Source organism: Xylocopa sonorina, chromosome 3, assembly GCF_050948175.1.
Source record: "Xylocopa sonorina isolate GNS202 chromosome 3, iyXylSono1_principal, whole genome shotgun sequence".
Classification (NCBI taxonomy): Eukaryota; Metazoa; Arthropoda; class Insecta; order Hymenoptera; family Apidae; genus Xylocopa; species Xylocopa sonorina.
In genome coordinates this window covers 2614904-2630190 of record NC_135195.1, presented here as the reverse complement: position 1 = coordinate 2630190, position 15287 = coordinate 2614904, and the positions used below count along the sequence as shown (strand labels likewise).

At 37.4% G+C, this 15287-nt stretch overlaps 2 protein-coding genes across 3 annotated transcripts in view; one reads left to right on the top strand and one right to left on the bottom strand.

Annotated features, from left to right (window-relative positions):
• Flo2 (flotillin-2) overlaps positions 1 to 15287 on the bottom strand; it is a 177447-nt gene that overhangs the window by 130441 nt on the left and 31719 nt on the right. The window lies entirely within an intron of this gene.
• LOC143433568 (glucose dehydrogenase [FAD, quinone]-like) lies at positions 163 to 3250 on the top strand. The gene is made up of 3 exons (XM_076910931.1): positions 163 to 300; positions 869 to 1182; positions 1839 to 3250. The coding sequence occupies exons 1-3, from the start codon at positions 163 to 165 to the stop codon at positions 3247 to 3249; spliced, it is 1863 nt and encodes a 620-aa protein (XP_076767046.1). The 3' UTR covers position 3250.

Genomic DNA, 15287 nt, shown 5'->3' with positions numbered 1-15287 from the left:
GTTATAAACGTTGAGAATGTTAATATTTAATAAATTCTATAAGCACGATTAATTTGTTTGATTTCAGAATACATGGTGTATCTGAAAGTTTCAAACGGCACATTCGCTTCGACGAATGGCGGACAATTGGACGTGGGTATCGCGGGCTAGAATTAAGCTGAAATGGCAATAGGTCTGACCAGTTTGCTGGGCACTACTTCCATCCTCGGATTCAGTCTGATTCCTCTGCTAGCGATCGGCTTCACGGTATTTCGATACAACCAAGCGGATCCAGAATCTCATCCGTCTGATCCTGGCCAGGTGAGATCAACCAATTTTTATCTGCTATAATTTTTTTTGAACCTACGTCCTTTCATTTATTTAAAAAACTTGCCTGCTTGGCGTTCTAGATTCCTCTATCTTTTACAATTGCTTTACTTACATTAAACTTTAATTTAATTGCTTGGTAGATTAATTCAATAAAGATAATCAGTTAGTTGGATAAGTTATTCTTGTAACAAAATCGTGCCTTCTAGAAAAATATTTTCACACGATTAGTCTTATGGTATACATTTATTGCATCCTTCTTGTTACTTAAAAAATGAATTTTTATTCAAATAACGCTGAACCATTCTACGAATTACCTAAACGTTTACGCATAATTGTTTATACTAACAATTTAAGTATATCCGACTACTTTAAAAATTCAGGAGTTCAACGATCGTCAATACCCACGGTCGGTAAAACAACCTGTAGATCCTAAACTGTTACTAATTTACGTTCCCAACTAGCTTTGTCGTGGACAATATTGAATATTAGAGATGCTACGTCGAGAAATCGCGAATAACGTGTTATGTTCCATGAAACAAAGGGAAACTTTCAATTTCAGCTGCTGCGCACGTACGATTTCATAGTGGTCGGAGCAGGTAGCGCTGGCGCAGTGATCGCGTCGAGACTATCCGAGGTATCGAATTGGACCGTGTTGCTTTTGGAAGCTGGCAGCGATGAGACTGAACTTACGGACATCCCCTTATTAGTTAGCTACATCCAGCTTTCGGAGCACGACTGGAAATACAAGACTGTACAACCGACCACAACGGCCTACTGTCTCGCCATGATTGGCGGCAGGTGCAACTGGCCGCGTGGGAAGGTGCTCGGTGGTAGCAGCACGCTCAACGCCATGGTTTATGTCCGGGGCAATCGGTAATTCAGGATTTCGTTAACGGAACCTTCATGCAATTAACGCGCGTTTAATTACGATCGAACCTCCATTATTAACGTAACGAACATTTGAAGAGATTACTAACTCTTCGACCGTCTTGGAATACTGTTAATTCACTTGAAAATGGAATTTCATAATTATATTAATTATTGAATCATTGGACTATCTTGTGTATTAGTATAATAAAGAGATCAAAATTGTATCGTTCTATTTACAGAGTGACTCAGTATTCCTGGCATAATCAGAAAGAAGTTATAACAGAGGTCTACATGTTTCAAAAATAAATTAGAAATGTAGAGAAGAAATTTGTTTTTAGAATTTACTTTCACACTTGGTTAACCAGCAGAAGGTGCAATTTTAACGTGAAATTATTTTACAAATAAATCAACATTGAAAATTCCATTAATTTATTCAATCGATTTAAACGAAAAAATACTATTCCACATTACTGATTTTCTTGATAATATCATTGCGGTTATTCTTCATTTGCAGTTAGCCAGATACGATTTCGTACAAAATTGAATTTCCAATCAAGAAGCATTAATCTATACATATCCAAGCTATTATCTGTTTTTTTATATCCCTAACGAATACTAATATTAACGAAATTAACGAAACTGAATTTCACTTATTTCAGGCGCGACTACGACACCTGGGCTGACCTAGGCAACACAGGCTGGAGTTACGCCGATGTTCTCCCATATTTCCTGAAATCCGAGGACAACCGCAACCCCTACCTAGCAAGAACAGCTTATCATAGGACAGGCGGCTACCAGACCGTCCAAGAATCACCATGGAGGACTCCCCTATCAGTCGCCTTCATTAAAGCAGGCGAAGAGCTCGGCTACAGGCATCAGGACGTAAACGGTGCGAATCAAACCGGGTTTATGTTCACCCAGCTGACGATCCGCCGTGGAAGCCGTTGCTCCACGGCTAAGGCGTTCCTGAGGCCGGTGAAGAACAGGAAGAATCTGCACATCGCGATGAACACACAGGTGCTGAGGGTGCTGTTCAATGGGGACAAGAGGGCGACTGGCGTGATAGTCCTCCGCGACGGCCGCCAGCAAGTGATAAGAGTGAGACGAGAGATAATTCTATCAGCCGGCGCGGTTAACTCGCCTCAGCTGCTGATGCTATCCGGGATCGGTCCTGAAGAGCACTTGTCCAAGTTCAATATACCCGTAATCTCTGACCTAAGAGTCGGGGACAACCTTCAAGATCACGTGGGCCTCGGTGGATTCACGTTCATCGTGAACGAACCGGTCAGCCTGAAGAGAGACCGTTTCCAAACGTTCTCCGTTATGAGGGAGTACATCTTCAATGAGCGAGGGCCGATGACCACGTCGGGGGTGGAGGGTGTAGCTTTCGTTCACAGCAAATACAACGACAGATCGTTGAACTATCCCGACATTCAGTACCACTTTATGCCTAGCTCGATCAATTCGGATAGCGATCAGATCAAGACGGTAGTAAGTCTACGGGACAACGTGTACAATACTATGTACAAGCCGCTTATTAATAGCGACACTTGGTCGGTTCTGCCGCTTCTACTCAGACCGAAGAGCAGGGGTTGGATACGATTGAAGAGCAGGGACCCGCACGTGCATCCGGAAATCCACCCAAATTACTTCGCGCATAAGGAGGACATAGATATCCTCGTGGACGCTATAAGGATCGCGTTCCAATTGTCGAACACGACAGCGTTCCAGAGGTTCGGGTCTAGGCCGCATACCATCCCTATGCCCGGATGCGCCATGTACCCGTTCGATTCCGACGATTATTGGGAGTGCGCGATTCGACACTTCACGTTCACCATTTACCACCCCGCTGGAACGTGCAAAATGGGACCGTCGAGCGATCCGACAGCGGTCGTGGACCCGCGCTTGAAGGTGTACGGCGTGAAGGGGTTAAGAGTGGCTGACGCGTCGATCATGCCCAACATCGTCAGCGGAAATCCGAACGCGCCTGTTATCATGATTGGCGAGAAGATCAGTGATATCATTAAGGAGGACTGGTTGCATAAGAGGAAACGTTACGTGCCACGATAATCAGGAATAGATGAACTGATCGTTGCTTAAAATAGATAAATAGGGAGCTAGAAATAGTACGTGTATATATAAAACGGGATTTTATTGTATTTATTGACTTGATTTTGCGGTTTTTGAGGACAGCGAAACACAACGTCGATTTAAGTTAATTTGGTTAATGTGGGAAGCAGTTAACTACGTGAAATTGTTGGCTTTCGTTTCTTGAATAGGACGAAAAGGTGTAGTAGAAGTGTAATAAAAATAGTTTTAATATTATCTATCTCCTGATAGAGATCGTGCTCGACGAACAGAAAGATAATTAAAATATATTTTTGTATGTTTTTTCCACCGTTGTTCCGTCCGAGCGGATGGATCGTTACTCCAAAGCGTAGAGCAGGAATAAATAAAACGCTCAGGCAGTTACTATCGACGAGAAGCCATAAATAGACAAAAATAAAATTATTATGTAGAGGAAAGAACTATTGGTTATATGCACTATATCTTATTCCACTGTATGATTCTTATTTTTTAACTCTTATAGTAGCGGGACGTATGCAATATGTATTAATATAAATTGGGAAGTAATTTTGCAAAATTTTCGCAATCTGTATTATCATGGTTCTACTTTTTCTTAAAGAATAGAGTTTATAAACGAATAACGCAAACCGAACCACGAGGAACTTTCTCGCAGTTCCGAATGACGTTAAAAGAAAGCGGCTTGCATTATCCTCTTAACAATTTAGCATTGAACCACGGCTTGTGCAAGGAAACGTCAAAAATTGGTTACTTTCTTGTCTGCGAGCCGTAAAGTCCCGAACAAATATCACGGCAAGATTGTAGCACAGCTTTCAACACCAAAGTATTATTTATACCTCGTCTCCAAGAATAGCAGTCATTTTTCAAACAGACCAAACAGATGTACCTTAACACTTAACGTTCCAACTCCACCTGTCGAAGCCAACGTATAATTCTTCTTTCTTTATTGTATACATTTCTTTGAAAATAGCATTCAACCGCAGCAATAATAATCGCGAAGGAGCCATTACTCTAGAATTTCTAATATTTTCTTATTGCTCTATCCATATTGACGACAGTAGTTTATAGCTCCATCAGTCGAATACTTTATTTTTACCTTTTCACCGTGAAAACTCGAGGTGCTCCTTCGGTTTGTTACTCGCTACGGTCAGTTGAGATACGCAGGATTTCCGTTTGTCTCACCGAGGGGTGAAGCTGGTATCTGCGAGGTACCTAGTTCTCCACTTCCATTGTTTCAGAGGACAAATCAAAAGTTACTCGTAGGAAGCTACGTTCCCCAAACTTTTTTCTATTGATAAATTAACGTATCTCTCCCAGCGTGTAATGTATTTTATGAAAGTGATAACGTAGGTTTTAACGAAAGGGATGACTTTGAGATGTACGATGAAAAAGTTCCAAAGGTTGAATAAATGAATTCTCGCACAAAATCTGCTATCTTTATGTTCTACTTCGTGCATCAACAAATTAAATCTGTTCTAAATGCAAAAATCTTATCAGCTAAATCGGTATTCAAAGGGGTTAAACGTTCTGCGGAAGTGCAAAGGAGCAGAGCAACTATATAATTCAACGACCACACTTTTATGTTTCAACTAGAGCAGATTTACATTTCAACCAGAGCTAGCTTATATTTCAAAGAATATTTTTATACTTCAAGTAGAACAATTTTTTGGAATGACGATTTATCGCATTTGTATTAAAATTTGTATCAGCGACAGTTAATTAAACGTCGAAGTTCCACCCTCCTCAAGTCTATATTTACTTTTTCCATTCCACACGCTAAGTTAGTTCGACGTCGTGCATTTTAAATTACAAGAAATCTTTATTTAATTTAATAATGCCTAAACAATATGAGTGTAAAATTCATGTGCCATTATCTGCCGAAATTAATCCCATTATGGTCCTTGTATAATATGACTATACTTGCTTGTAAAGTATTTAAACAATGTAAAAACAAAATCGCTAAAATGTTATATAGAAGACGAACTTAACTAACGTAATTTCAGAAAGGTGGAAAAGGTATATTCTTTCAAATTATGACACATTAAATTCATTTGTTCTTATGTTAATTTCCAAGCAAGTGCGCTATGTAAAGATACTACGTTATACGAGGATTGTTTATAAGGAGAACCAATATTCCCTATTTATACTGCTTTATTTATATATCTTTAATGACTAACTGTAAATAAACTTCTCTGTTTTAAATTAATCTTTTTATTGTTGTCGACGTGGTAAATTTCCGGATACGATCGAATAATTCGTACGATGTAGATTAAAAAAGAAGAAACAGGATATAATCATTAATATTTGTCATTTTGAATACATGGAGGTCGCTTTGGAGGTTTGTTTCTACGAATCTGGAGACGAGATGGTAAAAGACGAACTCGGAAGAACAGTGGTTAGATGAAACTTTCGTTTTGCTAGAGAATCATGGTTTATGTAACAGATTCCGTGCCAAAAGTCTCGTTACAGGATACCGATTCTCACGTACGTTTTTCGTGCCGCGTTTCCGCTTCCTCATCTCTTAGACACGCGTCCAATTAACCGGGATCCTCGTTAATCACTGGTGGACATCGTTCACGTGTCACGATAGATAAACCTGTACTATTAATACGTTGTTTTTTAACCAAAATTACCAGAGAACTAGGAAAGGTAGAAAAGCTATAATTTTATATTATCAGCAGGGTTTGCAATAATAATTATTATTTAGCAATCACGAGAAACGTGTTCATCGTTTCCTTGGACAAACATCGCATTGAAACATTTATTTTTCACCGAAATGTCTTGCAACTATTTTCTTCAAGTTCCTCTACATTTTCATATCTTCTTTTCAACTTGTTAGATATTTTTTTGTTTTTCAAATGAACGTAAAAATTTTACATCTTGTGAAATTCACATCATGATTTTTCTCTATTCTAACTCTTTACTGAATATAGCTATATAATTATATTTTTGCATAGATATAATATATTTCACTCGAGTACCAACATTTTCTTTTATAAATCAACTCTCTACATCGAATTCGTATCCGTAACAGCACGCACTTCTACAATTTCTACAATTATTTCACAATTTCACAGTAAAAGTTATATAAATCATTTCGCCTAATAAAAATTTCATTTCTCGAGCCGTGATATACAGTATTCATCTATCACCTCCAATTCTGGATTGTTAAACCATATCGTTCAAGCTCACTCGAACGCTTCCTATATACAATAAATAGATCTAAAACTTCTCGATTGAACCACCGTACACGTATCACTTTGCGCCATTGAATTTCATGACCGTCGAAAACAAAGCGATATAAATCAAGCACAGAAAACGTAACAAGCCTCGACAACGCAAACGATGTGAATTAATTCCACTTGGCTCTCCAATAAGTAAAAAAGGCAGGAAGTAACTGTTCGTGATGTAAAATTCAGCAAACGTAACGTCTCGCTCGCGTTCCGGTGTTTTTTACTTTCACCCAGCTGAAAATATCCGTTTGCTCGAAAAGTTATGTACTACTCTCGATCTAATCAAATCTCGTTGGTAACAATGGCTGATCTACGCCGCGACAATAACGATACAAAGCACCGCGGATTTCTCTATCTCTGCGATCGCGAAATCGTTTCTACTTCCTTCGTCACGCGAATTTCATGGACAATTTCGCTGAACACACGAAACTCGACTCGCCGCTGTGAAATACACTGTTTTCGACGGAGTTAAAGGCTAGAAAGGAGATCGCGGATCTCTGTTGGGGTGCACTGGTATTGCTTCGAGAAGTGAATCGTAATAGATGAATAACTATTTCAAATGAATAATTGTATTTTGTAGTTTTTAATCGGGTAACTAAGCCGAGAACAAGAAAATTCATTTTTCAAGGCACTGTTAAATATTTTATAATATTTGTTCTACGAACTGCTAAATATTTTTAAAGTACTATTAATTTTTATAAAAAGTCTGCTTTTAAATGTATCAATTGATTGCATAAAAATACATCATTCGTGTAATTATTCTTGATTAAATAATGATAGCTTCAGTGCTACAAAACAGTAATACGAGACTACTAAGATAATTAGTAGAGGATACTAAGTAAACGTAAAGTACTATCGTTGACAATACGATAACATTTGATACTTAATTATGCAATACTTATGTTAATAGATACACGTCTTTGTCTCGCGTAAATATTACGTTAAGCATATTCATTCTATTCATTATCAGTTCCTAATGGCTGTTGAGTTCTACTTATTATACAAAAGCAGGTAATCATATTTTTAAAACAACGAAAGAGTTGATAATGTCAAAGTGACCAAAGGATATTCGCACACTCCATAATTTTGTATTCTATTTTAATAGTAATGCACTTCAAACTTGAAACGCCATTAAATGCAATAAAAAGATTAGCAAGATTAAGTAAAAACGAATTTACTACGCACATTCCAAAAGAAACTCGAAATTTACCAAATACATAACAATTTGTTAACAATTTGTTAACAATTTGTTAACCATGGATTTTGTAAATATCATCAATTAACTGGCACAAACTAATACGATTCAGGGAAACCTAAATTATTAATTTCAAAGATACTGAAATCTCTACATAAATAAAGACAAATACTCTACAAATTTATAAAACCGAATTTATTCATAAATACGGGCACTTGCAAAAAATGAATTCGTAATCAAATAGAATGTAGGAGATATTCACGAAGAAAGAGAATTATTAGATTTTCCCTCGCTAAAAATACCAAGTTGATCGGAAATAAATTAGTCGCCGCCGTTTCCAAGGAGAGAACCGATAGACACACCATTGGTTCGACTCGCGTGTTTCTCTTTCATCGATCGCAATTCACTGGTACACGTTCTCGATCGAAGATAAACTAGTACAAGGCGCCTCACCTGCTCGTCGTGACACAGAACCGGACTCGGAACAAGCGAACCAGATCCAGAGTAATACGTGTGTAACGTTAATACGATAATTAATGGTTCGCGCGTAATACTCCAACTAGTAGAAAGCGGTAGCAATTTTCTTCGTAGCCCTCGTAACGCGTTGCGCTTTCTATGTGTACACGCTTCCATCGAAACGATATCATAAGCGGAAGTAAATTAGCCTTGCTACAAAGTAATGCTTTTATATTTATTGATACGCTCACATATTTTTCTATTGAATAATTAAACGCGGACCATGATATTAATCGCTCCTTTTTACGGTCTCTATATTCGTTACTCGAATTCTTCGCGTTTCTTCGGCTTTCGATACGATTTTATTTCGATCGCGTTCATTATCAATTTTATTTATTGAACCGATTAAAGAAATAGGTTTAGCATCGTGCTATGTAAATATAACTAGAGAGCGTTACTTAGATTATATTTACATTTCGTTTATAGAAATGCTAAATGGTTTCTTTGCTAAACCTTTTCTTCTGTTAATTCTCCACCGTTCGATTTGTACAATTTTCTTAATAGATAAAAGAAATATTTTAATTTATAGAATCGAAAAAGTTAATTTTTACGTCTAACACTTAGATGCACGTAAGCAATGTCACATAAGACTTGATACAGTTTTCTAACCTGGAGATGTAGAGAAAAAGCACACTTTCATTTTACATAATCCTCCTATTATTACTATCACCACAAAAATATCGTCATTGAAAAATTAAATCAGGTTTAGATCAATAATCGCAAGTAGCAATTGTTTTCATTAATTCACTATTAGACAATATTAAAAAATGTCTACACATTTCTTCCACTTGGACACATAATTAGGTTCATACACGCGACATCTCTAACATTTTAATTCTTAATCACTAGAGACTTACTACTCAACGATATTTAATGAATTTTTTCTCTACTGAATACTAACACTTGTCAAACTAAAAACGGCAGCTCGTTCAGTAGAGTCGCGACTGGCTGAAGCTTAGGAAAACTATCGAGACCCATATATCGCAGAGTGGAATGGCGAGTGGAGGGTATATCGGTCACGAAGTACTCTTGGATGCGATTGGTCGCAGGGCGGATTTAAGTTGGGTGAAGGAACTGTGGCGGCTACGATTCCGCGTTGTTTTCGTGTCATAAATTTTCGAGCTAAATAACTATGCGTTCCCACGACTCAGCACGGGTCTGGTCATCTGCAGCTGGTCCATCATTCAGACCAAGCAATTGTTTTCCTCAAGAGTTCGTCGCGACTGAGCATGACTTGACTTTGGTTTATTTATGACCAATTTCCGTCTCTTGCGTTTTCGTGGACATTTTCGCCCTCGCAACAGTTCAGCTAGAACACTTGGTTCATCCAGAACAAGCCATTTCCATTCGTTGAGAATTGTGAATTCGTTTAGAGTTTTCAGTGAAGTCGCGTAGCGACGTAAAGGAATCGTGGCCACAGCACCACATATACACCACTATTGTTATTGTTGTTTGTTATATTAAAATTGAGAGCGAAAGGTTGAATGTTGTCTTTACTCCAGTACGCCTCAGAACGGTGGAATTGTTAAATGTGTTCATCGATCCCGATAAATAGAGTGTACCTAAACAACGGTCAAGGCTGGGAAGTTTAAGACGGTACAGTGACCATTTTGGTTCTACGAAGGGTGCTCGGTGAACCGTCACTCTTAATCGTTTTTCAGAAGCTGTATCAGATTACGTGTATCGGTTATGTTATTTTAGAGCAACTTTCTGTTTCAGACACCAATTTTGTTTAAGCTTAATTAATTCTTCGCACAAATTGCTTCTTTCAAGGTAAGAAAGAAATTCTGCGATCGGATATTATTGCGAGTTTTAAATTGTTTACAAGTGAGTGCTTCTTATTTTACAAGTTCTTTCGCGGTATACACGAGATAGTTCATAATCACGCTAATCGTTACGTTTTAGCGGACGAATTCTAATTATTCGTTGGACAAAATACAAAATACTTTACGTAACTTAGTCGTGCAAACCAATCGCTTGTAAAGAAAGTTACTTAAGTGTAAATTTTCCTCAAAATTCATCTAATTGTATGTGCAAAATCATGGACGTGTTAAAATGTGCTAAAATAAGTGGATTTAATAAATTATCCACTAACTCGAGAACCAAGGTTAATAATGTATTATTGTTATACGTAAAACCAGCCTGTTTTAGTAAACAAGGATTATATAAATAATTAAGGTTATGATACAAGGGTTATATCAACTGGGACAGTGAATCTTGGCCGTTTAAGGCCACATTCCGCCTTGCTTTCTCGTCCGAACGGCGAAATGGTAGAAAGCGAAAGGGAAGGTAGCCTTGAGCAACCAAGGCTCGCTTTTGCCGCGGTAATAGCTTTGTTTCTTCCGTTTCTGCGGTCAATATACCATGCGCATCGTTGCAAATTACTAAAAGTGAATTCCGTGTTATTCGTTTGCATAATTTTAAAAATTAGGGGCGTCGTTCATTTAAATAATGTATTTATGACAAAAAGTGGTTATTTTAACAATTAATATGCAATAACAACGCAAAGAAACAATTTAGAGGCGGTTTAAAGTGACCGAACTTAGCTACTGGTTTGAAATTTATATATGGCGACTGGTACCAGAGTGGTACCAAAGTTCTTCCGGGTCCAGCTTACGGTTTTTCTGTTCGTACGCTTGAGAACGAGATTTGTAACTTGACTTGAATTCGAAATGACTCGTCTGTGGAAAGAAGTCTGATAAAATAAAGTATGTATAGGCATGCGTATCGTTACGTCAAATCCTGTTGTATGTAGAGAATTACGCGTGAAGAGCCGGATGTAATCGAAGCTAGGAAACAGGATCAAATCGAGGAACAACGTGGACGTTGAGCAGCTGCTCGTTACTTCATTGCATTCACAGAACGCTGACCCGATCTCGCGCTTCGCAACAGATTTTCAACGGCCGATTTAGCATTTCCGGCTAATTACATTCCATCGACCGGCCGTCTGTAACACGCAAAAGTGTTACGTCTTCCTTCGAGATTGGATGCTGTTTAAGCCTCCAATTTATTATATATTCGGATCTAAATAACTCCTCGACCTGTTTTTTAAATTTACATAATTGGTTTTTTTTTAATGTTAATATGTTTCTGTTTATTTTGAAATATAACAACATTCGAGAAACGTGTAAAAATTCTATATCCTATGTGCAAAAAAATAGTAAACGAAAATCAGAAAACATTGAGATTTTCAGTGAAATCTTTGAAACAGTATTATACTTAAGAAAGTAAATCTTAGTAAACTTTTGTAATTATATTCACCGTTTGCACTCAATCGTCAATTTGATATTCTTTCAGGTCACTTTCAAATAGTTTTAAGAGAAAAGGATTAAGATTTATCTCCCTAAATTATTATTGTGGACAACTGATATCACTATTATATCCTTAGCTAATATATTTTATGTTACGGACACCTACAAGTAAAATGGTAGCACTCGAAGTAAAGCTAATAAAAACTCTTCCAACCTTTATCACATACTTAAAAATGGAGTAAGCTTGTACAATAAAAATGCATAGAAATATAGAAGAATTTTTAATGCTATTTGAAAGTAAAAACGTAAAATATAAATGTCTTCTATAATAATATTCTATGAAAAAACAAAGCCGTTCAAACAAACACGTCATATTACACGATTTAACACCTTCTAATAAGGTGTGGCGGCGATCGTCTGGAAAAAACAGTAATTAAAACAAAATCTACATGCCACGACTAAAGTGGTCTGCTAATTACACGAAGAGGTATACAAATCGTGGGAATAGTTCCCTTTGGTTCTTACGCGATTTCGCAATGAACGCTTACTGTGGTGAGAAGAAGACTGAAGGACTGAACGGAGCATGCAATTTAGGTCGCCGACAAACTTTTTCTGCGAAACCAAGTGATACCTCAAGTGTTAGAATAATTTATACCTGTGCATAGCGTTTAGTGATCTAAATACCTGGTTATCCAATGATATACCAACGAAAGTGTCGACTGAGATATCGAACGGTATAAAATTTTCAATTTAAATTTTTAAATGCTAGATTATAGAAAGCGAATGAAATTTATTTTATCGACCAAACCGAGTAAATCACAGAAATCCTTTCTTATTCAATTTTCTCTCACAAATTATATTATTCCCAAATATTTCTAGGTGTAGAATGTACACAAACTCGAACTGTATGCAAAGTAGTATTTTCGAAGTAATCGCAAGATAAAACTGTTTTCTTTAAAAGGTTTTCTTATTAAAAGTTGTTAAAATTTTAGTTATTAATACTTCATCCGTTTAAAGATATTCTCGATTACTATTCTTCTACGCGGTGTTTCATTCCGGTAACTCGTAAAAGTTGAAAACTACATTACATCAGTTTGTTCGGACACGTCGTTTGACAGGAAGAAACGTGTTTAAACGCTAAACTGGGTTGTTTGCAAAGACTTTCTTCCTCTCACCCGAAATTTGTACGCAATTCGTCGCAGATACTATTGCTATGTAACTCTAGACGTGATGAAGATCACGTAGCCACGGTCAGAACATTTCACAACTTGGATCAACATTCTGCTCAAACGTTGAATCTCGTATTATGTAATTTTATTTTGTTTTTTAATTAAGTGAAATAAAATATGTTTAATGTTTCTTATAATAATTTTTTTAGCGTAACTTTGTTGAATCGGGTACAATTATTTAAAAATGGAAAAGTGGTTTTTAATTGCTGTTAGTCACTAGACGCATAGTTTAGAATATTAATTTATTTAAAAAAAATTGTTATATTTAATATAACAAGTGTTTGCACAGTAGCTAATTTGTTGTAGAGTTTCTTTTATTAATAAAACTTTAACAAACATCACATCTCTGAAAAATAATATCATTTCAAGTAAAAATAAAAGCATTTTTTTTACAAACAATCTTTTAAAACAGAATAAAAAAACAAAATTAACCTAGACACTTGCTAAGAATAATTATTGAAATCTTCCGGAAACCAGCCGTTTCACTTTCTCGCATCTAAAACGTTCTTCATCAATAAATTCATAAAGCACAAATCGTAAGTGAATCTCACTGATAGAGTTCTCCAACGTATCGCCAAAGCGTTTACGCAATAAATACCGTGCAAACAGGCCATTATCTTACGCTAACGAATCCATCGCTAATCCCAACACATATACATATACAATTCGTCTAACAGTTCTTCGATCCCCAAAAGTAAACTATAAACGAGAAACAATAAAAATTCAACGAAACATCACCGCGCGGCGTCTCAATTACATAAAAAAATGGCGCGTGGAAACACCAAACCGGAGAAAGCTCCGCGTGGTCCCGAATTCCTCCCCAAGAAAGGGCCGTGAGGCGTCATCGCGCGTGCACGATACGAAGGAAGCGGAAGGAACTTCGTTTCGAATGTAACGCAGACCGCGTGCACGGTGGTACATAACCTCTGCGTCAGTGTAAGCACCGACAGTGTTACCACATTTCGAAAGGGGGGAGGGGATAGATATGCGTGGGTATGACCGCGGGAAGAGAATATACTTTCACTACCAAACGTGCGGCTTGGGAACCTTCGAGAAGGACGAGGAGACGGTCGTCGATTGGCCGAATCGACAAGGACAGCGAGAACGAACCGAGTAGGGAGCTTGGTATCGGTACAGTACCGTGTCGTTGTTCCGAGTGTTGTTACCGATTCACCGCCGGTCCCTCGACAATCGTCCCTCGACCTGCGAGCCGTCGAGGACCGATCGATGCGCCGGAAACGCACTGGAACCGCTACCCCTTCGCGTCGTCTCTGACGGTCGAGTCAACAAGAAAGGTGCTTCCGATTCGTTCGACCAGAGGAATCTACCGTGGCGACGATCGAAGTCGAGCGGAAACAATCGAGCGATCGACGATGGATCAACGGAGCTGGAAATTGTTGGAATGAGTTTGATGGAAAAGGCAGAAAGGGAAGCAGCTGGAGGATCTTCGCGGAGGTAAGCGCAAGTTGGTCTTTCGTGGGGATTTTTAGTGGATCGGTGGCTGGGGTTTGTAGTTCGTGTATTTTTAATGGTCGACGAGTATGTATTTCGGTCGCTTCGAGATTCATTGCTTGGTATTGAAACGAACTTGGGGTGTGACGTAAGTGTTATTCTGATCTCTGGTGAAGCGAATGTACCGTGCTTGAAAAGTTGAAAGGAAGTTGAGTAAGAGGATTGATTTTACCGGGCGACTGTTAGATTGTTCTGTGATTTGCATATTGTGATTGTTAATTGTTCGTGAAGTTTATGTTCGAAGGGAAATATGTAATATTTTGCAAAAATATTTTTTTTAAGATGTAGGAGTTTACGGGAAAAATATCTGTGGTTGAATTTTAAATTAGTTCATGAAATTGTTTTTAGCTATTTTTTACGGTAATTTACTGGTATTGATTTAATGCAATTATTTGTAGAATTTCATTTGACATTTAAAATGATTTATTGAAGAATACAATAAAGTTGATGTAGGACACTGATCAGGATTATTAAGTTTATTTAAGTTTATCATGAATTAATTATTTTCATCAACTGTTATTGCCGTAATTACCGTCGCTATGCCCAAATTCTGTAATTTATTCGAAGATATTCTATTTTTAAAATCGACGAAGATAGCTACTTAATATTAGAAGCATGTGGTTTAGACAATACAAGAGATACGGATTTGAATTATTCTACACACAGGACTTTGTAACTACAAAAAGATTTTTTGCCATGCAAGAGATCACCCACAAATGATTAAATATAATAGAAGCTACAAAATAAATATATAAAAAGTGTACCACAAATCTCTACATAAAAATTCATATACATATAATCGCAGTTAAAAAAAAAAAAGAATGAAAACAAAAATTTGTTTCACTGATTTGAACTTGACTGACTTTCACCGAATATCGTATGTATAATTTAAAGTCTGAAGCGCGACAGAGTATAACGCACACGTTCCTCGAGTCCTACGGCTAGACGCTTTCAACGGCTGCGAAAGGTTAAGGTTGCGCAAGTTTCTACAAGATGATGGTAATAATGAAACTAAGGAATGCGACCGATTGCTTAATAATCAGCCGCCTGTATACGGCTATATTCGACAATGCTCGATAAAAAATAG

Bases quoted from the DNA above. Each gene is read 5' to 3' on its own strand.
- LOC143433568 (XM_076910931.1), top strand. From the start codon at position 163: ATGGCAATAGGTCTGACCAGTTTGCTGGGCACTACTTCCATCCTCGGA. The intron at 301-868 runs GTGAGATCAACC...TTTCAATTTCAG, and splicing joins ATCCGTCTGATCCTGGCCAG to CTGCTGCGCACGTACGATTT. The intron at 1,183-1,838 runs GTAATTCAGGAT...CACTTATTTCAG, and splicing joins GTTTATGTCCGGGGCAATCG to GCGCGACTACGACACCTGGG.